The sequence below is a fragment of the Mauremys reevesii genome, linkage group 2 (assembly GCF_016161935.1).
Source record: "Mauremys reevesii isolate NIE-2019 linkage group 2, ASM1616193v1, whole genome shotgun sequence".
In the NCBI taxonomy this organism is placed as follows: domain Eukaryota; kingdom Metazoa; phylum Chordata; order Testudines; family Geoemydidae; genus Mauremys; species Mauremys reevesii.
Genome location: NC_052624.1, coordinates 243,566,391 through 243,590,997, shown reverse-complemented (window position 1 = coordinate 243,590,997; position 24,607 = coordinate 243,566,391). Strand labels below are relative to the sequence as shown.

At 44.5% G+C, this 24,607-nt stretch overlaps 1 protein-coding gene across 11 annotated transcripts in view; it reads right to left on the bottom strand.

The window, feature by feature from the left end:
* Positions 1–24,607, bottom strand: part of SLC26A7 (solute carrier family 26 member 7) — a 132,451-nt gene that overhangs the window by 82,617 nt on the left and 25,227 nt on the right. For 9 of the 11 annotated variants that reach the window (XM_039526128.1, XM_039526131.1, XM_039526132.1 and 6 more), the window contains one exon: positions 6,181–6,345. In XM_039526128.1, the coding sequence (XP_039382062.1) occupies positions 6,181–6,345 (165 nt within the window). Of the gene's footprint in view, positions 1–6,180; positions 6,346–22,776; positions 22,876–24,607 lie in introns of those variants that run through there. The other 2 variants (XM_039526138.1, XM_039526139.1) reach the window with 2 other exon arrangements.

Genomic DNA, 24,607 nt, shown 5'->3' with positions numbered 1-24,607 from the left:
ATATAAATCTCATTTGTACATATTTAATTGTGAGCTCATTCTCATTAAAAGAAAATGTTTCATTGCCTTGTTTTCCTTTTGACTTTCATTAACATTCTTGGTTCCTGCTTTGCAGCCCTGAGGGGTATCTGAGTCAGAAAACATGCTAAAGTAGGTGGGAGGGAGGTTTGAGTGGAATGAAGAAAAAAAGAGGGTATGCAGCAGTATTCAGATTATGTGAGTTTTAGAGAAAATAAAAGAAAATTTTCAAAAAGAGTAGCTGCCAAACTCGCCTTTTACTCTCTGGTCACATGCGCAATTGTACATAATTATTTAGTACAGTTCTCATATAAAACTAATATCATGGCAACTAGTGTTGGCGATTTTATCTCATGGTGCTTCTGACAGTGATACTGGTGCCTTCTCAAACCAATCCATATGTATTAATGTGCCCAAGGAGTTTTTCTAGTTTTTATAGTGCCTTTAAAGCAAAACCATGCCTTCTAATAAATAGATGTTTCTTTGTTTCAGAGTGGTGCAAGAGGGGAGGCCTCCTGATTCATACTGAGAAAGTAGGGCAATCGGCTAGTTATCTTAGGTGTCAAATGAGAGAAGCCTGGGATACAAGCAGGAAGAATTGGAAGTCCTGGCACAGTCAAGGAACTATGATGTGACTGGAATAACAGATACTTGGTGGGGTAGCTCACATGACAGGAGCACTGTTATGGATGGGTATAAATTGTTCAGGAAGGACAGGCAGGGGACAAAAGGTGGAGGAGTTGCACTGTATCGTAGAAGAGCAGTATGATTGCTCAGAGCTCTGGTATGAAACTGGAGAAAAGCCTGTTGAGAGTTTTTGGGTTAAGTTTAGAGGCAAGAGCAACAAGGGTGATGTCATGGTGGGCATCTGCTGTAGACCACCAGACCAGGAGGATGAGGTAGACGAGGCTTTCTTCGGACAACTAACAGAAGTTTCCAGATCACAGTCCCTGGTTCTCATGGGGGACTTCAATCACCATGACATCTGCTGGGAGAGCAATATAACAGTGCACAGACAATGCAGGAAGTTTTTTGAGATTGCGGGAGACAAATTCCTGGTGCAAGTGCTTGAGGAACCAACTAGGGCCGTGCTCCTCTTGACCTGCTGCTCACAAACAGGGAAAAATTGATAGGGGAAGTAGAAGTGGGTGGCAACCGGGGCAGCAGTGACCATGAGATGGTCGAGTTCAGGATCCTGACAAAAGGAAGAAAAGGAGAGCAGCAGAATATGGACCCTGGGCTTCAGAAAAGCAGACTCTGACTCCCTCAGGGAACTGTTGGGCAGGATCCCCTGGGAGACTAATATGAGGGAGAAAGGAGTCTAGGAGAGCTGGCTGTATTTTAAAGAAGCCTTATTGAGGGCACAGGATCAAATCATCCCAATGTGCAGAAAGAATAGCAAATATGGCAGGCAACTAGCTTGGCTTAGCAGAGAAATCTTTGGTGAGCTTAAACACAAAAAGGAACTTATAAGAAGTGGAAACTTGGACAGATGACTCGGGAGGAGTATAAAAATATTGCTTGAGCATGCAGGGGTGTAATCAGGAAGTCCAAAGCACAATTGGAGTTGCAGCTAGAAGGCATATGAAGGGTAACAAGAAGGGTTTCTACAGGTATGTTAGCAACAAGGTGGTGGTCAGGGAAAGTGTGGGACCCTTACTGAATGGGGGAGGCAACCTAGTGACAGATGATGTAGAAAAAGCTGAAGTACTCAATGCTTTTTTTGCCTCGATTTTCACAGACAAGATCAGCTCCCAAACTGTTGCACTGGGCAGCACAATATGGGGAGAAGGAAGCCCTCAGTGGTGAAAGAACAGGTTAGGGTCTATTTTAAAAAGCTGGACATGCACAAGTCCCCGAGGCTGGGTGCAATGCATCTGAGGGTCCTGAGGGAGTTGGCTGATGTGATTGCAGACCCATGGGCCATTATCTTTGAAAGCTCGTGGCGATTAGGAGAGATCCCAGATTATTGAAAAAAGGCACATATAGTGCCCATCTTTAAAACAGGGAAGAAGGAGAATCCAGGGAACTATAGACCAGTCAGCCTCACCTCAGTCCCTGGATAAATAATGGAGCAGGTCCTCAAGGAATACATTTTTAAGCACTTGGAGGAGAGGAAGGTGATCAGGAACAGTCAACATGGATTCACCAAGGGCAAGTTATGCCTGACCAACCTGATTGCCTTCTATGATGAGATAACTGGCTCTGTGGATATGGGGAAAGTGGTGTATGTGATATACCTTGACTTTAGCAAAGCTTTTGATATGATCTCCCACAGCATTCTTGCTAGCAAGTTAAAGAAGTATGGATTGGATGAATGGATTATATGGTGGATAGAAAGCTGGCTAGATCATCGGGCTCAATGGGTAGTGATCAACAGCTTGATGTCTAGTTGGCAGCCGGTATCAAGCGGAGTGCCCCAGGGGTTGATCCTGGGGCTGGTTTTGTTCAACATCTTAATTAAGGATGAAGAGGGGAGGAGGGATAGCTCCGTGGTTTGAACATTGGCCTGCTAAACCCAGGGTTGTGAGTTCAATCCTTGAGGGGGCCATTTAGGGAACTGGGGTAAAAATCTGTCTGGGGATTGGTCCTGCTTTGAGCAGGGGGTTGGACTAGATGACCTCCTGCAGTCTATTCCAACCCTGATATTCTATGATTAATCATCTGGATGATGGGATAGATTGCACCCTCAGCAACTTCGCAGATGACACTATGCTGAGGTAGATAAACTGGAAGGTAGAGATAGGGTCCCAAGTGACCTAGACAAATTGGAGGATTGGGCCAAAAGAAATCTGATGACAATCAGCAAGGATAGAACAGAAGAATCCCATGCACAGCTAGAGGCTGGGGACTTACTAGGTAAGTGGCAGTTCTGCAGAAATGGACATGGGGATTACAGTGGATATGAGTCAACACCGTGCCCTTGTTGCCAAGAAGGCTGACTGCATTAGTAGGAGTACAGCCAGCAGATCAAGGGAAGTGATTATTCCCCTCTATTCAGCACTGGTATGGCCACATCTGGAATATTGCATCCAGTTTTGGGGCCCCACTACAGAAAGGGTGTGGACAAACTGGAGAGAGTCCAGCAGAGGGCAACAAAAATGATTAGGGGGCCAGGGCACATGATTTATTAGGAGAGGCTGAGGGAAGTGGGCTTATTTAGTCTGCAGAAGAGAAGCATAAGGGGGGATTTGACATCAGCTTTCAACTACCTGAAAGGGGTTTTCCAAAGATGATGGAGCTCGACTGTTCTCAGTGGTGGCAGATGACCAAACAAGGAGCAACGGTCTCAAGTTGAAGTGGAGAGGTCTAGGTTGAATATCAGGAAAAACTATTTCATTAGGAGGGTGGTAAAACACTGCAATGGGTTACTTAGGGAGGTGGTGGAATCTCCATCCTTAGAGGTTTTTAAGTGTGGCTTGACAATGCCCTGACTGGGATGATTTAGCTGGGGTTAGTCCTGCTTTGAGCAGGGGGTTGGACTAAATGACCTCCTGAGGTCTCTTCGAACTCTAATCTTCTATGATTCTATTATCATTTAAAAGAAACTTTTTACAAAAACTTCTATACAAGAAAACATCCTTTTTTCTTCTTCTTTTTTTTGCAAACTGAACAAAGGAGAGAAGGGTTTGATATCAGCAGAAGTAAAGAAGTGTGGCAAAGACAGCTAGGATATGTCAGAGACAAACAAAAATACAAGGGATAAGGAAGAAAATTTCCTCAAAGATTTTTAATGACCTCATTTATGATATCACCAGCATCCTAAGATTGAATTATTTCCTTGTATTACTGCTGTTCTCTAAGAACATAACATAAGAATGGCCATACTGGGTCAAACCAAAGGTCCATCTAGCCCAGTATCCTGTCTTCCAACAGTGGCCAATGCTTCAGGTGGGATTGAACAGAACAGGTAATCATCAAGTGATCCATCTCCTGTCAGTCATTCTCAGCTTCTGGCAAACAGAGACTAGGGACACCATCCCTGCCCATCCTCACTAATAGCCATTGGTAGACCTATCCTCCATTAATTTATATAATTCTTTTTAAAATCCTGTTAGTGTCTTGGCCTTCACGTCATCTATTATATCTTATATTGTATGATCTGATTGTCTCTTGGCTGCTGTACTTAATGTTAGTTATCTCCACCAGATGACAATATTCCTTTATGTAGATACGCTCTCCATGTAACTGGCATAGCAGCTCTAGAAGAGTCATACTTTACACCAAAGATACATTTATAAAGGGGTAATAAATGGTAAATCATTTGTTATAGTCCAATAAGTTGCTTATGATACCTTGCACATATATGCATATAACCATTTGGAACTCGGATTATTCATGTTTGTTACATGCGTAATAACAAACTAATAATTTATTAGCCCTTTATCAACTACTTATAAATGTACCCTTAATATAAAAGTATGACCAAAAGAACTTTTCTAAAAAGCAAAGTCCTCTAATCAGGGAGCTCATTAGACCAATCTCCCCATTGCCTATCCTCCCTTGCTGATTTTAAATATGGACACTGAATCATATCAACTACTTATAAATGTACCCTTAATATAAAAGTATGACCAAAAGAACCTTTCTAAAAAGCAAAGTCCTCTATCAGGGAAGTCATTAGACCAATCTCCCCATTGCCTGGAGATTTTCACAGAGAACTCATTTTAAATCCTCCCCTTGCCTGATTTAAATATGGACACTGAATCAAATAGTGATTGAGGAGCAACAGTGACACAAAGAAATATGGTCAGGGTTAATCAAATAACTAGCTCTACTTTAGGGGCTAGAAAAACTGCACCTGTTCTAAGTAAAAATGGGTAAGAATTTTTTTCCAAAAAAATTTTTCAGCAAGAAATGCAGATTCAGAGACACTGAAACGTTTCTTGAATTAATGTCAATTACCTCAAATTGTTTCAATTACCGCCTTCAAATTCAGAACATGTAGAAATGCTTGATTTCAACATTTTCTAAATGAAACATTTTGATTTTTCAATTCAAAACAACTTTTAGTATGGAAATTTTCTTTTATTTTTTAAAAAAATTAAATGTTACAAACTACTCAAAACTGAATAAAATGTTTTGTTTCAGGTTGAATAAAACATTTCATTTGATTCAAAATGAATTTTTTTCCTCAACTTTTCTATTCGCTAAAAATGTAACAAATATTGTTTAAGTCCATCTGAAACAAACATTTTTTCAAATTTTGTTTAAATTTTGTGGCGATGCCAATGAATAAAAATTTCTGCTATTTGCCCAGTTCCAGTTCTAAGGACAAGGGCCCTTGCTTCAGATAGTAAACAGATACTCATTCTTTAGTTGCCCATCAGCTGAGTGTATGCAAACTATCACCCTAACAAGAAGCAACACTATTATTTATACTGTGCTGGAAGAACAAGGTCAAATGCCTACAAGGAAAGCTTTTTTCTACCATGGATTATCCTGGAGAATGTGTTCTCAGAATTGTGTTTCTCATATAAGGTCATGTAACTTTGCCATGGAAGGCTCCGTGCAATCATGTTTACCTTCAGAGTTTAAATTCCCAAAGGGCTGCAGCTTTATAAGGCATGCTGCATGCACGATATGGCGATTAAAATAAAGTGATAAACTTGACGTGTGTTTGTGAGAAGAATGTGCCATATCATAAAATAGCTGTAGCATATACAAGGTAACTGTTGCACAGGACAGCCACAAATCATGTATCATATTTCTTTCACCTCACTGATATTCAAGAAAATGTGACATGAAACATGTCTGGAATGAAAGCTGAAATGCTGTAGTATTCCCTCAGACCAGATATTCAACAAAGGTTAACACTTCCTGAATCACCCTATAAACTGGGTATTGTTTAGCCTCGGTTGAATGAAAAATTATAAAATATTGCTAATTTTTACATCTAATAATTAGAACTATTGACAAATCTACAAAACTTGACCACTTTTTTTTAAACCAGAAAACACAAAGGATCAGTCTGGGGCCTAATCCCACTAGTTCTTACTCACTCAAATAACCCCTATTAACAAATCCTACTGATTTGAATGGGACAGCTAACATGAGGGTTCACACAATCATGTCCTTACCTCCACATCTCTCTTTCCAAAAACTATAGAGGTTAAACAGAATGTTAGCAAACCAGTGTGATATCTCTGCTCATGAACTCACATAAAAGAATCCCAGGGGCCCAGATATATAAGGCATTTTCATTCCCAGCAGATACTTGACTTGTGAAGTCACAACATGCGTAGCTGCTCCTGTTGTCATTGCGCTTATCACCGGTTCCGTCAACAAGAACGTGGCGCTGCCCAAGTGCAGCACAAACATTGCTACCTAAGAAACCAAAGATATATATCAGTGATTACATTAAAATGCAGGTTTCCCAGTGTTAATGCAATGAGAGATACCCTTTTAATAAACCAAGAGATAATGGCTGTGTTAGCAAATCAAAAGGAGCAGTTTCAGATGCATGCTGTGAAACATGAATATAGCTTAAAGTGAAACACATTCAATCTTTTTGTAAGTTTATTTTATACTATCTCACTAACATAACTAGTTTACCAGGCTCTAAAATGAGATTAGTTACAACAGCTAGGTCAGTCAAAGTATGTTCACACAATGACTTCTCTAAATATTGGCTCTACTTGTTATTCTCCCCTGTTCAAATATATGAACACAGTGAACAATGTAAAAATCATCTACTCATCAGGGCAGCATAAAGTCAGAGACTTCACATTCAATATTTGATTAAAGTATCTGAAATCACAAATGATTAAGAGCCAGATCTCTGGGCTCAGAGAAAGTTGGCTCTAAATCACCGTTCCTCTCTACTGATATTCGGCTTGAATGGGCTGAGGGCTACAATAAATTATGCCAGCTAACCTATCCCCAGCTACACCATCTTAATATTACCTGGGGACAGGGGCGGCTCTAGGAATTTCGCCGCCCCAAGCACAGCGGCACGCCTCAGGGGGCGCTCTGGCGGTCGCGGTCCCGCGGCTCCGGTGGTCCTCCTGCAGACATGCCTGCAGAGGGTCCGCTGGTCCCGCGGCGCCGGTGGAGCATCCGCAGGCATGCCTGCAGGAGGTCCACCAGAGCCGCGGGACCAGCAGACCCTCCGCAGGCACGCCTGCGGGAGGTCCACCGGAGCCACCTGCCGCCCTCCCGGCGACAGGCAGAGCGCCCCCCGCAGCATGCCGCCCCAAGTGCGCGCTGGGGTCTGGAGCCGGCCCTGCCTGAGGACTCCTCCTTTGTCAGGAGAATTTCCAGCTGCTCATGGCTCCATCTCCTTTGCACTGAGTGGCACAAAGAAAATGTATCTGGGAACTGGTTCTAAGACACTGGAGCATCCATGTATGTTTTCTCCTTACAGAGACACTTGGATGTCTATACACCTATTTGCTCCCCTTTGATATCCACAGGGATACAAAAATACATGTGCTATAACTATCAGGAGAAAATCAACAAGTTACTGGTTGAAAGTTGCAATAAAATTAGAATGTGATAAAGATATTTAAAATCTACTTTTCTATGTTTAAACAATGTATTTGGAAAACAGTTGCATCAACTCAAAGCAGAATGAGACAGGACATTTTAAATTAAGAAAGTAAACGACAGTGGGACAAATGCTACTTCCAGTTACACTAGTGTAATTCTCTGCTAACAAACGTAAATTGGATTCCACCAGTATAATTAGGAGCAGAATCTGGCCCAGCTTTTTTTGATTACGTTTTTTAGAAACTTGTATAGAAACACAGGAATTGACATATTGAGACAGAACAATAACCTAGCTAATCGAGAATCCTGTTCACATCAGTTGCTGTCACACCAGATGCTTCAGAGGAATAAACCACCATCACCTCCAACTGTACAGAATCCTGTAATACTATAATGTGATCAGTTTGATAGCCCTAGTAATTTTCTTCTAGCGGCGAGTGTAACTATGGATGCTATTATTAATCATGTAATATCTAACCCTTTTCTGAATCATACTGAACTCTCTGCCTTAATTATATCCTGCTACAAACAGCAGGTTCCACACATTGTACGCTGGGTAAAAAAAGCATCCGCTTTTATCTGTTTTATTTTTTTTCTCCTTTACATTGTGTATGTCCATGTGTTTTTTAATTACTGCACAGGTTAAAAAAAGAGATGACCAGCTGACCACCTCTCTACAATTTGTTATGATGCCTTTATCACTTCTCCTTTTTCATCTAATTAAGTGCATCTTTTAAAATGATCATAGTATAGAAACCCCACCATGCCTCTAATAACTTTCACTGCCTTTCTTTGGACTGTTTCTACTACTGTATGGAATTTGTGTGTGGAACTGCTCAAAGCTGAGTGCAGTATTCAAAGTAAGTTATACCAGTGTAATACACTGACACTTTAATATTTTCTTTAGTACACTCTGTCCCTCTGTAAATACACTCTAACCCTTTATTAGCATGTGTCCCCATTCCTGCAGATACAGCAGACGTCCTAACTGAAGGGTATACAATGACACCTTGATCCTCTCCCTGAAAACTCTCAAGTCTATTATGTATGAGTAGGTTAAATTGATAATTTCTGTTAGAATTAGCTTGTGTTTATCCATGTTGAATTTCATCCTTACAGGCTCCTTAGTAGTGACTAATCTAAAGCAATTACTTGCATATATTATTGCTCTTTGCACACAAGTATCATTTAATTTTTCATTATACATTTCACCTGCATACACAATGAGTAATCATTGTACCAGTGCGTCTGTATTGAAACTCCCAGAGTGGCTGGCTTTTAGTTTACCTGACAAATCTCTAGTGTATGCAGTGTTGTTGTAGCCGTGCTGGTCCCAGGATATTAGAGAGATAAGGTGGATAGGTAATATCTTTTATTAGACCAACTTTTGTTGGTGAGAGACAAGCTTTTGAGCTTAGACAGAGCTCTTCTTCAGCTCTGTGAAGAGCTCTGTGTAAGCTCAAAAGCTTGTCTCTCTCACCTAGGGTGACCAGGTGTCCCGATTTTATAGGGATAGTCCCGATTTTGGGGTCTTTTTCTTATATAGGCTTCTATTACTCCCCACTCCCTGTCCCGATTTTTCACATTTGTTGTCTGGTCACCCTACTCTCACCAGCAGAAGTTGGTCCAATGAAAGATATTACCTCAACCACCTTGCCTCTCTAAAGTTCTAGTGAGCACTCTTCCTACTCCATCTGAGAGTAAGGAACCTCATATGAAATTATTTCTCTATACTGCCTTTAAATAACTGGCAAATTGCTCAGTGCCATAGGAACTGAGAGCACTACCACCCAATACTGGATCCACTAAAGACCATTGCTGATAAACTTATGGTGAGTATTAATTATTATTATTATTATTAATTTGTATTACTATAGTGCCTAGAAGCCCTGGTCAGAGACTAAGACCTGGTTGTGCTATGAGCTGCAGAGAGACAGCATACAAAGATGGTTCCTGACCCAAAGAGCTTATTCAAGAGCCTTCAGGATGGGGTCATTGGGCATATCAAAGGTCATCACTCCACATCCACTAGGAAGAGGGCTGCAGTCACTAAACAGGAACCAGAAGTGTAGAGAATGAATAAAATCAATCCCTATGAAACAGCCCTTAAACTGATAAACTTTTGCTGTGAAAACTTCTCCAGTAAAGAATAAATACCTAAAAACCCAGCACCATCTCAGTGAAATTCAAAGGTCAAGCAGTCCCTTGGGAACCTACCCTTACTGAACACTATTGGGGAGGCTGAGATATATGGCACTGGCAACCAATCACAGTGTAATTCTGCTGGAGAATATAGTCAGGTATTAATTGTTATTTATTATTTATATTACAGTATCAACCAAAGACCCCAAACAGAGATTAGGGCCCTGTTTATATTAAGCACTGTATAACAGAACCCTGTGCCAAAGATACCATGAGCTGGTAACATGTCATCATATATAGTTTTGCAGAAATGAAATAATTACTGGCAAATATATATCCTGCAAAGAACACAGGAAATAGAAGAGTGCTACTGTCTATGCATGCATAAGAAATAAAACAGCACTTGGAAAACCAATACTTTAAAACAAAAAAAGCAACATTCCCATCTTTCACAAAAATTAAGACTGCAATAGGAAAGGACAAGTTTGGCCTCTCAAGCCCAAAATTAGTAATTACCATTTCATAAAATGTTGGTTGGCTGTTTACATTGATGCCTATCAGAATTCTCAAAACAATGTTCACAGTACCAAGGTTCAATAAGAAAGATTATCTTTGTCCAATAGTGAAGTTTTCTTTTGTTTGTTTTTTAAATCATCTTATGTTCTAAGTGCAACAAATATTTTTAAAAATGCAGTGTAGTTTAGTCTCCAGTGAATCAGGATGACATTTATACAACAGTATTCTCTTGGCAACAAGGTCACATGGACAACTATGGAGGGAGAAGTACATAAACATTACTGAAAAATTTGCTATTTGGTAGGTGAAAGGTGAATTGTGGGAAATTTTGTCATGTTTGTAGAAGACTGACACATGCTCTACATACTTTGCGTTTGACAAGGTTAAACCACTATTCATCTTCTTAGATCCAACTAGTTTGCTGATGCTGGGGAAACTGTAGTACCACCGCCACCTGAAGTTCACTGAGATTTTCACCTAAAGCTTTCAGAATTTTTCAGACTGTTATTATTAATTTATTATTATTATTTGTATTATCATGGTACTTAGGAGCCCTAGTCATGCTTCAGGACCCCATTGTGTTAGATGCTGTACAGACACAGAACAAAAGGACAGTCCCTGACCCAAAGAGCTTACTACCTACAGAGACAAGACCAAAGACTTTCTATCACAAGCACTATGAAATAGGTCACTTCGAAAACGTATTGTTCAGGGTACATTTAAATGAGGCTAGATGTGAAACACTGCAAAACTATTAATATGGCCACTTTAATATTTATGCAGCCATTCAAATAATTCAATAGTATGCAGAAGACCTATAAACAAATCTGGATTTGGTCTCCCATTGCAAAAATTAACTGCTGACTTTCCTTAAGTAAGATGCAAGACCTTATCACTATACATATATTTGTACTGCAGTTAAACAAGAACCCACCCCACCACACATCTCCAATGAAACTACTACAAATAGGAAAGATTGAAAAAAAAAAAAAGGAATAGGAAATGGGTAGGGGAAATCTCTGATGTCCTTCCAACGTCAGCATGTGAAACAGAAACTACTTACATGAACAATGAACAAAGATCCATCTAAGGAAGGAAGACATAAGGAGAATGTTTTGAAAAAGTTCCTGGATTTTAGTTGAGTGTTCGTATTTCTGAGAAATCTGCCTAATACTATCAAGATTTATATAGTCCCAGATAGACTCTCAAGTTAACACCTCATTGTGGTGAATGGACATACTGTCCACATCTTGATGGCTGCTGCTGCTGGTTGGTTGGAGGCAGCTTGGGGAAAGGCTGAGCTAACAGAACAAAATTCCATCAGCTTATATTACAAAAGCTATTTTTCCAAAGCAATAAACAAAAATAAAAAAGTAAAAGAACACCGTTAACCTGAAATGTAGTCAATTCCCTAAAATAAGTTTTAAAATAGTTTCAGATACTACACTCAGCCTGGCATTCCTTTGCTGATTGTTGTGTATTTGCAGTCACACTTTCCTGCATTTCTCAATTCTGTTCCTTCCCTGTCAATATAAGAAAGACCAACACAAACAGCAGGATTAATTACCTGAATGAACAGTTAAAACAGTGCAACTAATAATACATAAAATGATGTCAAATGCACAAAATAACCTCAAACCAGAGAAAAGCATTTTCCTCTTTTTTTTAAACTTATATTTATATTAGGTTTTACTTGCAACTGTAACAAGAACATTTTTACAGATTTTGATGTCAATGGTGTCTCTGGTTTTCCTGTAAACCAAAATGTAAATTCTGGAGAAAAAAGTGACCACTTAAAAAAATGACAAAAAAGTGGCAGTGTTCCAGTTTCCTTGTGAGAGAAATTTTTCCAGAGTCCTTCATGTCTTCTGAGCAATCCTGATGGAGATAAAACAGAACCTGCCTCGGGTCTGCCAGTTTAACATTACTGTGACTGGCATGAGCTAGAACAAAATGAGACTCCAGAGAAAGGAGGAATGAGCAGAGGAGAAAGTGAAAGAAAGAAAATGAAACTAAAAAGCACAAAGAATATAAAGAAGATAATGCCCAGAAGGAGCAGAGTAGAGTATGGAGACAAAAGAAGAAGAGCAAATAGTTATGTAGGACTCTGACAGGTGATTTAAAGAGGTGCTGAACCTGCAGATAAAGAGTAGAAAATACAGTACAGTGGCTGGAAATGAGAGAAATGGTAAAGAGGAGGCAGAGGGGTAAATGCTGCTTTCTCCCAGCTTACCTTCACAAGTTTATTCTGACAAAGGGGAGAGGACAGTGAGTGATTGCTTGGCTGAGTAAAGGTAGAGGTGACTCCGAGCTGCAAAAACCTTCTATGTACATCAACCCAACCCCTACCAAAACCGTACTCTTGGCCACTCCCAAAATATCACACACACCCTTATGGCAGGTGCCCTGGTTAATCACTTTGACAATCCATCCACCCTTGTATAGCCAATCAGCCTTTTCAGCCAGCCAGCTGGTTGCCACACCCCTCAAACTCTCCATCCATAGGCACAGAGCAGGTGGGAGTCACTAGTTCTGGGGCTATTGTAACTGCTGCATAGTGATGGATAGGAGTATGGGAGAATGAACTTTAAAAGTCCTTGGACAGCACTCTTCCAATCACTGGAGGATGCTGCTATGTTAGAACCTCAAGGGATCAACAAAGTATATTCGGTGACTCTCCCTAGAGATCATCTGCCACATATGCCAATCAAGCTAGGTCAAAATCACAGAGAACACTTCTGGAAAGGAAGCAGCTTATATGGTGAATGTCTGATTTAGCATTCTGCAACTGTTAACACAGAATAGGAGGCTGCAGAGATCATGGGAGTTCTGAGGGCCAACAGCCAGAGACACACATTTCTGTTTGGCTGAGCCTGTAACCTAGAAGCCTCTTGTTGTTCTCATGGAACTGTTTAAAATACAGCATCTGAAGCTATTAGAAAAGGACAGGTGTATTAAACATACTGTCACTGAATTTATCTTATGTCTTATAAACAACTCAGTTTATAATCTGTAGTGTAATATATATATATTTATATGTTTATATACCATATTTATATAATGTAGACTAATGCCCTATATTTTTCCCACAATTATGCAAACTAATGCATAAAGATATTAACCTGATAAAGTACACAACACATTTCAAACACATGCCTTACTTATCCTTTAGATAAATAGTGATGATTACATAACAGACTGTGTAGTTTTGTTCCCACGATAAATAGAGCCATTGTTTTCTCTCTGATAATGCCTGCTGATAACTAATTATATTCAAGTTTTTAAAATACATACCTAAAACATTTACTAGAGCCCATGTAGAAGCATGGAATAGGGGAGGCGGGTCAAGTCTCATCTACACCAGAGTAACTCAATTGAAGTCGTTTACACTAGAATACCGGTAATTACGATCACATGGACCGTAGGTTCTTCTAGTCTCAAAGGGATTTGTTCTTTACTCTGACTGGCAAGTAGCTTTCTCTAATTATCCACAAACCACTCAGAAAATTAAATTATGAATTTCAGTTTGTCCATTTTTGGTTTTGTTTATTAATATTCATAGTAATGTAATTATATATGTATGACTGGTCATGCAAAAACAGATTTCTGAACAATCCAAAATTAGTTTCATAATTAAGCTTAATTAGTTTCTCAAGTAAGCAAAGTCTGGGATCGAGGTCCACCATATGACCAATCACAAGTTCACAATAATGAACAACAAGTAAGCTAAAAGAAACCATTCCCAAACCAACCAATAGTCTTAAATCTTTTGTATCAGCTTTCCTGTGAGAAATGATCAAAACCAAAAAATATTGTACAAGTATGTCAACATTTACAATCAAAACGCAAAGAAAAAAAAGCTAAATTTCATCAATCTTTGCTGCTACGAACGCACTTCTACTAATCATCAAAAAGGTTCTTGTAGTGATCTGTTTCATTCTGTTTTTACTTCCATAACTTGTAAGGAGACAACTTCACCTCTTTTTCCTTGATCCTTTGCACTGAACTTGTCTTCTAATCTTTTAGCCTTGAACTACTGAGTTCACACTTCATTTCTAATCTTATTACCTCAGCAACACAGGGTTCCCCCACTGGCTTTTCTGTTCTGACCACACTAATAGCCATTATTGTGTCCCTATAACTATAATAATTTCATCCTTTGTCCATTTCACTTTCATAAACCTTGTTCATTAAGGTCTATGGATTTTGGATTACAAGTAAATTCAATTTTTTTCCTTTGTATTCAATGGCTTTTGATCAGGCCTTAATCTCATGAATTTTTTTCCTCAAACTATAAAGTTCTTATTTTCTCTCTCTCACATCATTAGAACATTAGAATTGCGTAAAAATTCTCTCCTGACCATTTTTTTTTTTTTGGCTTGACTCATGGCCTGGAGGTTGCAGCCATTGTGATGAGTTTCTTTCCTATATTTACGACTATTAAATTCAACAAGCACCTAAAGGTATCTCTTTTACTAATTGATGTTGCCTTAATGATGAGTGAATGAGCTTGAAAGAGCATTTAGAGATGTTTCTCCTACTGTTTTTAATTACTGTATATTATATACTATTTCTCTTCAAATTAAAAGCAATGGAAAACCCTCAGGAACACTTAAGAGCTCACCAGGAGGCTTGATCTACATTTTGTTTCTGCAGGAAAAGGAGGTGGAGAGGTAACAACAGCTGAACCTTAGAGCTCTCTTTTGTCAATTTCAGCTGGTGCCTGGCTGCTGAGCACTTCACATTTCATTCTCAAAATTTTCTACAGGCTTTAGGAACCATCCCCAGATGGGTTTGCAAAAGTAACAAGACAGGTCTTTGTAGAAGGCTCTTTAGCCCTTTTCTCCATGACATTAGGAGTTTCTACTACCAACCAGCCCACTGCTTTGAGTAGGGTGGTTACATGGATACTTCTGGAGTATTCAGACTCATTTTTCAGTGGTAGCCGTGTTAGTCTGTATCAGCAAAAACAACGAGGAGTCCTTGTGGCACCTTAGAGACTAACAAATTTATTAGGCCATAAGCTTTCGTGGGCTAGAACCCACTTCATTGGATGCATGAAGTGAAAAATACAGGAGCAGGTATAAATACATGAAAGGATGAGGGTTGCTTTACCAAGTGTGAGGTCAGTCTAATGAGATAAATCAATTAACAACAGGATACCAAGGGAGGAAAAATAACTTTTGAAGTGGAGTCTCTTACCACTTCAAAAGTTATTTGGGGCTTCCTGTAGCTGAGTGGGCAGGTAAGGGCTGGATTTTAGGGCTTGATCCAAAGCCCACTCGAGTCAATGAGAGTACAATAGAACCTCAGAGTTACAAACAGCAGAGTTACAAACTGACCAGTCAATTACGCCCCCTCCCCATTTGGAACTGGAAGCATGCAATCAGGCAGCAGCAGAGACCCCCCTCCCGCCCTCAAAAAAGGAAATACAATACAGTACTGGGTTAAATGTAAACTACTAAAAAAATAAAGGGAAAGCAGCGTTTTTCTTCTGCATAGTAAAGATTCAAAGCTATATTAAGTCAATGTTCAGTTGTAAACTTTTGAAAGAACGACCATATAATGTATTGTTCAGAGTTACAAACATTTCAGAGTTATGAACAACCTCCATTCCCGAGGTGTTCATAACTCTGAGGTTCCACTGTACTTTTATTGACTTCAATAGGCTGTAGATCGGGCCCTTAATGGATTTTGTTTGTTTTCAACTCTTTCTAAGTTTTCTGTTGGAAACTGCGTGATCAGTTTTACCCTGCTCATTTTATAACATATGCTTCTAGGTACGCAGATGCTACTCTCAGTTCCTTCTTGCTGGCAATTCTGACAGAGGGGCAGGAGGGCAGGTAATGGAATGGACATGAGCAACATATCTTGAAGAACAACAGTTATGAATGGTAGGGAACCGTTTTTTCTTCTTCAAGTCCTTGCTCATGTTGATTCCATTCTAGGTAACTCACAAGCAGTATCCATGGAGGTGGGCTCGGAGTTCACGGTCGTGCAGCTTGCAACACTGTTCTACCAAAGGCAGCATCGTCTCGGGCCTGCCTCGGTCAAGTGCATAATGAGACATAAACACATGGACAGACAACCAGGTGGCGACCCTGAGATATCCTGGATCGGTACTTGAGCTAGAAAAGCTGCCGAAAAGGCTTGTGCTCTAGTTGAATGGACGGTCACAATCGCCGGAGGAGGCACCTTTGCCTGATCATAGCAGCAACAGATACAGGCAGTGATCCAAGACGTAATTCTCTGAGCAGACACTGGCCAACGTTTCATCCTGTTGGTCACTGCAAAGAATACCTCTGTTCAATTACGAAACGGCTTGGTCCACTCAATGTAGAAGGCTAGTGCCCTTCTGACATCCAGAGAGTGCAACCTTCACTCCTCCTCCATCTTATGAGACTTTGGAAAGGAGACAGGTAAGAATATGTCCTGGCTCGTATGAATCTATGAAACAACCTTGGGTAGGAAAGCTGGATGTGGCCGCAGCTGGACCTTATCCTTGTAAAACACCATATAGGGTGGCTCTGAGGTAAGTACCCTAACCTGAGACTCTGCAGCAGATGTTATTGTGACCAAGAAAGCAATCTTCCAGTAGACAAGGAGGAGGGAACAGGAAGCCAAAGCCTCTATGAGAGAACCCGTGAGCCACGACAGCACAAGATTCAGGTCCCACAGAGGGACAAGGTTCTGGATATACAGGGAGAAGTGCTCCAGGCCCTTGAGGAACCTGACAGTCAAGTCCTGGGGAACAACCGGCCTGCCCTTGAGAGGAGGATGGAAGGCTGAAATAGAGGCCAAGTGGACCTTAATAGATAAAAGGGACAAGCCTTAGAGCTTGAGATGCAGAAGGTAGTCACAGGGCCGCCCAGAGGATTCCGGGCGCCCAGGGTTTTCGGCGGCGGGGGGCCCTTCCGTTCCGGGACCCGCCGCCGAAGTGCCCCGAAGACCCGCGGCGGGGGCCCCCCGCCGCCGACTACCGCGGGACCCGCCGGCGCAGCCCGGTCTTCGGCGGTATTGGCGGAGGGGGCCCCCGCCGCGGGTCTTCGGGGCACTTCGGCGGCAGGTCCCGGAACGGAAGGGCCCACCGCCGCCGAATTACCGCCGAAGACCGGGCTGCACTTCGGCGGCGGGTCCCACTCCGTCTTCTGAGGTAATTCGCCAGCGGGGGGTCCTTCCGCCCCGGAGCAGAAGGATCCCCCGCCGGCGAAGACCGGGAGCGGCAGAAGCTCCTGCGCCCGGCCCCGCAAGAGTTTGCTGGGCACCCCGGAGCGAGTGAGGGACCCTGCTCCAGGGGCCCCGAAAAACTCTGGTGGGGGCCCCCGTGGGGCTCGGGGCCTGGGGCAAATTGCCCCTCTTGCACCCCCCCCCGGGCGGCCCTGGGTAGTCAAGGATTAACTGCAGCGAGGTCTGCTTGGGTCTAATACCTTTAACCGAGGTCCAGCACGTAAACCATTTCCATTTAGCCAGGTAGAGGTGGAGGGCTTCCCTGCCCACCAGGACCTGCTGGACACCAGCCAAGCACTGTTGCTCCTCCGCATTTAACCATGCAGCAGCCAGGCCATCAGGTGGTGTTGCCAGGTTGGGATGCAGAAGACTGCCGTGGTTCTGGGACAGCAGGTCTGGCCAGAGCGGTAGCTGTAACAATGCGGCCACCGAGAAGTCCAGCAGTGTGCCGAACCAATGCTGGCATGGCTAAGCCAGCTCTATGAGGATCATCTTTGCCCTCTCCTGCTTGATCTTCATGAGGACCCTGTGAATTAGTGGCACTGAAGGGAAGGCATACATGACGGTCCCCGACCATGGGAGCAGAAAAGCGTCCTACGGGGAGCCTCTGTCGATCCTCTGAATTGAGCAGAAAATGTGGCACTTTCTGTTCTGCCTGGATGCAAACAGGTCCACCTGGAAAATCCCCCACCTCGAGAAGATGACGCTGACCACCTCTGGATGGAGTGACCCCTTGTGGTGAGATGAGACGGTCCTGATGATGCGATCTCCCAAAGCGTTCCCGGGGAAGTGTGTATCTACAAGATAGATGGCATGCTGACCACGGAAGTTATAGAGCCTGAGAGCTTCTTGGCAAAGGGCTGATGATCGGGCTCTGCCTTGCCTATTGATATAGAACATTGTGGTGGTGGTATCCATCAGGACCTGAACCATTCTGCTTTTATATGAGGCAGGAAGGCATGACAGGCCAAGTGTACCACTTTGAGCTCTCTGACGTTTATGTGTAGGGAGCAATTGTGACCTTGTGACCTCGACCAAAGATTTTATGTGCTGAGATCGCCCAGGTGGGCTCCTCACCGCAGATCCAAGACATCGGAGACTAGGATAACCTATGGGGATGGGGCCACAAAGGAAACTTCCTCCACTACCAATACGGGATTTCTCCACTATGTGAGTGATGACAGTACCCTGACTACACGGTTAACATTGTGTCTGTTGGGGCCGTAGACTGACGCCAGAGATGCCTACAGGGGCCTGAGATGGAGCTGCATGCCAATTTTAACTTGTTTATCAACAGCCCCAGATCATGACAGGTGGAGCGAACCAGATCAAGGTGCCGCTGCACCTGATCCCGGGATCGGCCATTGATTAGCAAGTTGTCGAGGTACGGGTAAATTTGAACAGCCCGATGCCTTGGGTAAGCAGCCACTGGTGCCATGCACTTTGTAAACACTCGTGGGGCTGACGAGAGACTGAAGGGTAGCACCATGAATTGGAAATGGCACTGGCCCAACACAAAGCAGAGAAACCATCTGTGCCCTTGGAAAATATGGAAATATGCGCCATTCAAGCTAAGGGCGGCATACCAGTCTTCCAGATCCAGGGAGGGGATGATGGAGGCCAGGGAAACCATGCAGAACTTCAACATTTTGTCGAAGCGCTTGTTGAGGCGCTGCAGGTACAAGATGGCTCTCAGGCCCCCTTTTGCTTTTGGGATTAAGAAATAACGGAAGTAGAATCCTTTTCCTCACATTTCCCAAGGGACCTCCTCTACTGCCCCAATGCTCAATGATGGATTAACCACTGGGCTGACAGGGCCCGTAGCCAGGGGCCCCAGCCAACTGGGAGGCCCCAGAAAAATGGGCACTCCTGTGCCCAGACCCCGCTCCCTGGCTCTGCTCACCCTGAGGTGGGGCGGGAAGGGGCTTTGTTATTCCTATGCTGTGTCCCCCCCCTGCCCCTTCCCCCACATGTTTCAGCTCATGGGGAGCGGACAGAGCAGGATGGAGCAGCTTTTCCCCTGCACTCCGGATCCTGCCTCAGCAGCTGGACGCCGCCTCCTCAGTCCCAGTGCCTGCCTGTTTCCTCTACCACCATGAGTGCAGGCGTAGGGGCACCATGGACAAGGGAGGTGGGGTGAGGAGAAGAGGAGGGGATAGGAAGGAGGATTGTATGGGGGATAGAAGAGCATATGGGAATGGGTGGGGGGAAGTAGGAGCCCAGCATGTAGCATTCCCTGGGCAGCAGCAGGCACAGCAGGGAGGCAAGCACAGCAGCACCTGAGCAGTGACATCGCTGCAGCTGCCAGTGTTGGAGTGGTTACCAATAGCAGCTGGGGCTCCCCCATTAGACCGTCCCGTCCCCCCAGCACCGGCAGCCCAGGTACCACTGTAGGTGGCAGGACAGAGTCAGTGAGCCAAGGGGACTGGCTTCAGCATGCACGTGTGCATGCGTGCATGTGCATGGGCGTGCTTTGCCCTCCCAAATATAGCTGTCAAACTACACCAATGGTGCCAGGACTGGAGAAGTTCTAGCTCCCTACTGTGGCCTCAAGACTGGGGGAGCTCTCCCTGCTGTGGCCCGGGGCCATGGCGGTGGGGGGCCTGCAGTGAGTGGGAGAAAGGAGCAAGATTGCTGGGCTGCAGTAGGGGGGCAGAATGGGGCTGACTGTGTGTGAAACAGGTGGAGTGGTGGGGGGAAGGGATAGAATGGGGTGGGGCTGTGGGCAGGGCCGCGGGCAGAAGGGGTGGATTGGGGCGGGACTGCAGATGGAAGGGGTGGGGAAGGACTCCCCCACTTGCTCTGGCCCAGGGCCCAACAAAACCTTAATCTGCCTTTGCTCTTGCTGGGCGAGGAGTTACTCATGAGAAGAGTCCCTGAAGAAGAATGGGGAAGGGGGGGTAGGAGGGAGAGGCAGCCAAGAACTGTAAGAGATTATGTTGAGCACCCAACAGGCTCAGCTTAGCCAAACCAGGCTGACTGGAAGGGGCACAGGCAATTGAGGAAAGAGTAGGAAGGTGGATCCTGTGATGTGACAGGAGCGCCATCCTCGAATGCACCCTCAAAATGCCTGTCTCTGGCTTCCCTGGTGACTCGATGGGCTCGGCTGAGCAGGCAAATGGAAGGATGAGGGGCATCATTGTTTAAACCCCTTGTCTCTGTCCTTTTCTCTATAGGTGTTCCCCCAAGACCTAGGTGGAGGTGGTGGAGAATTGGACTCCTTCCTAGCCTCCTGAGGGGTATGAAGGCCCAGGGAGCGGAGGGTGGCACAGGAGTCTTTAAGGTCATGCAGCCTTGTGTCCGTGAGCTCGGAGAAGAGTCCTGCTCCCTCAAACAGGAGGTAACTGGAGAGTGGACTGCATCTCCTCGGACAAACCTGAGGATTACAACCACCGCAAAGGCAACAACCCTGGCCACCAAGTATATTGCGTCCCAGGCCATCTGGAGGGCACTTTTGCCACTGTTTTGCCCTCCTCCACTAACGTGGCAAACTCCTCAGCACGGTCCTGTGGGAAGGCCTGCTTACATTTACCAATTTTCCACAGATTAAAATTGTACCTGCTCAACAGGGCCTGGTGGTTAGACACCCGAAATTTCAGACTGGCCATCGAATACATCGTTCTGCCAAATAAGTCCAGTCTCTTGGCATCTTTATTCTTTGGTGTGCCACTTACCTGGCCCTGCCTGGCCCTCTCGTTAACTGTGGGTGCATATAGAGGTATTCAAACCCCTTTGCGGGGACATAATACTTCTCTTCTACCTTTTTAGGGTGGAATGGAAGAGGGGGTCTGCCATTGGGTGGAATGGAAGAGGGGGTCTGCCACAGCGTTTTTGCAATCTTAAGGACCCCTGGGTGGAAAGGCAGCATGATATGGGCCGGGATGGTGGAAGATATGACATTGAAAAGGTCATCCAATTGCTCTGTCAACTCCTCAGTTTCCAGGTTTAAGTTGGCAGCCACCCTTTTAAGGGGAGCCTGGTGCTTATTAAAGATGTCGGGGGGACTGCCAGTCAGGGAGCACCCCGCCATCACTTTGTCCAGTGATGAAGACAACGAGTGCATTCCTGGGGGGGGGGGGGAGGTAGGTTCCCCTTCCCCTTCTGGGGACAGCTCCTAAGGCATTGGAGCTTGTTGTGCTGCCCCTGCGTTGGATTCCGCACCGTGCTCCAATTCCAGCGGTGCCAGGGTTGGTTTGTCTGAGGCAGCCAGGGAGCAGTGGTGGGAGTATGGATCTGGCATCATTGGTACGCCCTCAGGGTTCCAACAAGGCCATCGAGCTGGCCACTGGCCCTGCTGCCGTGCTGCCGCCACGGATGCTGTGCCAGTCTCATGGATTGATGGTGATTGACATTTTTTGGCTAGGGGCTGAACTCCGGCTCCGACTCAGACCATTCCCCTTTCGGTGACCAAGATGGGGCTCTGGAGGCCTGTATCTGCCGATTGACCCTTGCCGGAGACCAGTGCCTAGAGGGTGGGGATCGATGCCTGCTCACCGAGTGGTACCAGGAAGGTGGAGACCTGTGCCGGGATGGGGAGTGGTCTCGCACCGGTGGGGATCAATGCTGTCATAAACAGATAGTTAAGGGTTAAGGTCTCTTTTACCTGTAAAGGGTTAACAAGCTCAGTAGACCTGGCTGACACCTGACCAGAGGACCAATAAGGGGACAAGATACTTTCAAATCTCTGTGGAGGGAAGTCTTTGTTTGGGTTCTTTGTTTTGGGGGGTTGTTCTCTTTTTGGATCTAAGAGGGGCCAGACATACATCCAGGCTCTCCAAGCTTCCTGAAATAGTCTCTTCTATTCAATATAGTGAGTATTAGTTAAAAAGGCGGATTAGTCTTTGGTTACTTTCTGTATTTGCAAATGTGTGTTTGCTGAAACAATATTTTATTTCTGTTTGCTGTTACTTGTGTTTATGCTAGAAAGGGGGGGGGGAGTCCCTCTAGTTTTTAGGCTAGTCCCTGTAATATTTTTCATCCTGGTGTTACAGAGATAGTGTTTATTTTCTTTTCTTTCTTTTAATAAAATATTTTCTTTTTAAGAACCTGATTGATTTTTTTCCTTGTTTGAGACCCCAGGGGATTAGTTTGACTCACCAGGGACAGGTGGGGGGAACAGAGGAGGGGGGAGCTGAATCCCTCTTTGTTTAGATTCAAGGAGTTTGAATCAAGGTAATCTCTCCCGACGACTAAGGGAGGGGGGAAGGTGGGGGAATGGTTTATTTCCCTTTGTGTTAAGACCCAAGAGGTTTGGGTCTTGGATTTCCCAGGGAAGGTTTGGGAGGAATGGAAAGTGTACCAAAACACTATATTTTTGGTTGGTGGCAGCGCTATCAGATCTAAGCTAGGATTTAAGTTTAGAAGATACATGCAGGTCCCCACCTTTTGGACGCTAAAGTTCAAAGTGGGGAATAAACCTATGACAAATGCCGTGGAGATCTAGGCGATAGTGACCCGCGCTGGGGCAATTTCTGGCGGGAGGCTTGCCGGTACTGAGCATACGGAGATCGGTGCCTCGATTCCAGCGTTCCATGCCTCATAGAAGGAAAGCGCGGTGCCGGGGACCTGGATCTTCTGGCCAGAGACTGAGGCTGCAGGGCCGGGGTCCGAGGCTGTGGGGATGGGGATATATGCCTGCAATCCGGGGACCAATGCAGTTCCACTGCCCTTTGGGGCGGTCCTATTGATGGCTTGCCCTTGGATTGCAGGGCTTTAGCTAAGTCCAGCACCTGGCGTGGCGGCATCTGCGGTGCTGGCAGGCCCACTAGGTCTTTAATTGCCCAAAGCCCCCTTCTCCTCCTTATATGGTGCCGGGGAGCCCTTTTTCTTCTGCTGCTTCTTCAGCACTGGCAAGGGGAAACTGTGCCGGGTAGAGCCCGGTGGCAGCAGTGCACTCCACACCAACGCCAAGGTGAGGCGGAGTCCGACTGGGAGGATTCTGATGCCAGATGAAGCGTGGCTTCCATGAGGAGGGCCCTCAAGCAGATATCCCGCTCCTTCTGGGTTCTGGAGGGAAAGTTCATGCACTTATCCTTTATATGGGACTCCCCCAAGCAGTTTAAACAGCTGCAGTGGGGATCACTAACAGGCATCAGCCTGTTGCATGACAAACATGGTTTAAAGCCCAGGGAACGGGGCATGCCCCATTCCTGGGCGAAGTCCCAGCCAGGACTCTAACTACTAAACTAACAACTAACACTTAATCTAATGGCTAAGAACTATATACAAAGAAGATAAACAAAGGGCTGTTAAGAACCGCAAGAATGCAAGACAAGGCACTCCGACCAACCGTCACGGGTGATAAGAAGGAACTGAGAAGGCATGGGGCCGGCAGTGCCTAATATTCCAACGCATGAGAGCGGCACTCAAGAGAGCACCACAGCCAACCCTACAGATACCGCTAAAGCAAAAACCTCCAATAAACTGTGCACGTGGGCACGCACACACCTAGAATGGAATCAACATGAGCAAGCACTCGAAGAAGAAGAAAAACTCCAGTCAAAACTGCAGAAAGTTTTCTAAGAACCAACAGCCCTTGCTTTGCCTGCTTCTGCCCTTACCAGATGGAGAGTCTAGGAGGCTCCTCTCTGAAGCTTACTCCTAAGCCCGCATGGTTGGGGGAGAGAGGGAGGGAAGGGAGCGAGAAAGATGTAGGTAGGCATGGTCTGATTCCTAGAGCCCCCAGCATGGGGAAGAAGGGTGTCTCTCCCGCACGGTTCTGAGTCCAGCAAAATGCTGGGGAGAGGGTTGGCCCTGGTTGGGTCCCTTTTTGCCCCCACTCTTCCCCTCCAACCTTCCCCCCCCCCCCCCCCGCCCTCAAGTGAAGCAGTCTCTGCTTTGGCTGCTTCTGCCCCTACCAGCTGGAAACTCCCAGCAAACTCCCATCTAAGATCCAACAAAAGGTTGCTTCTACCTACAACATTTCACTAGCAAATAACCTTTTGTACACTCAATGCAAAGCACTATTCTGACACCATTGTCTACTACACACTCACATATGTTATTGTTAAAGTTCCTTCCCTTTTTGCACTGAGTGAATGAAGTTATTTACTAGTTAAATTTTGTAGGAAGAAGCAACATTTTGTTGGATCTGTGGTAATCCAGTGATCACTCTTACTAGATTCAAATTTTGAAACACCATATTTCATTCTGTTAGCACTATTATAAGGATTCATTATCAATCAATAGCATTGAAAATGAACACAAATTTCTG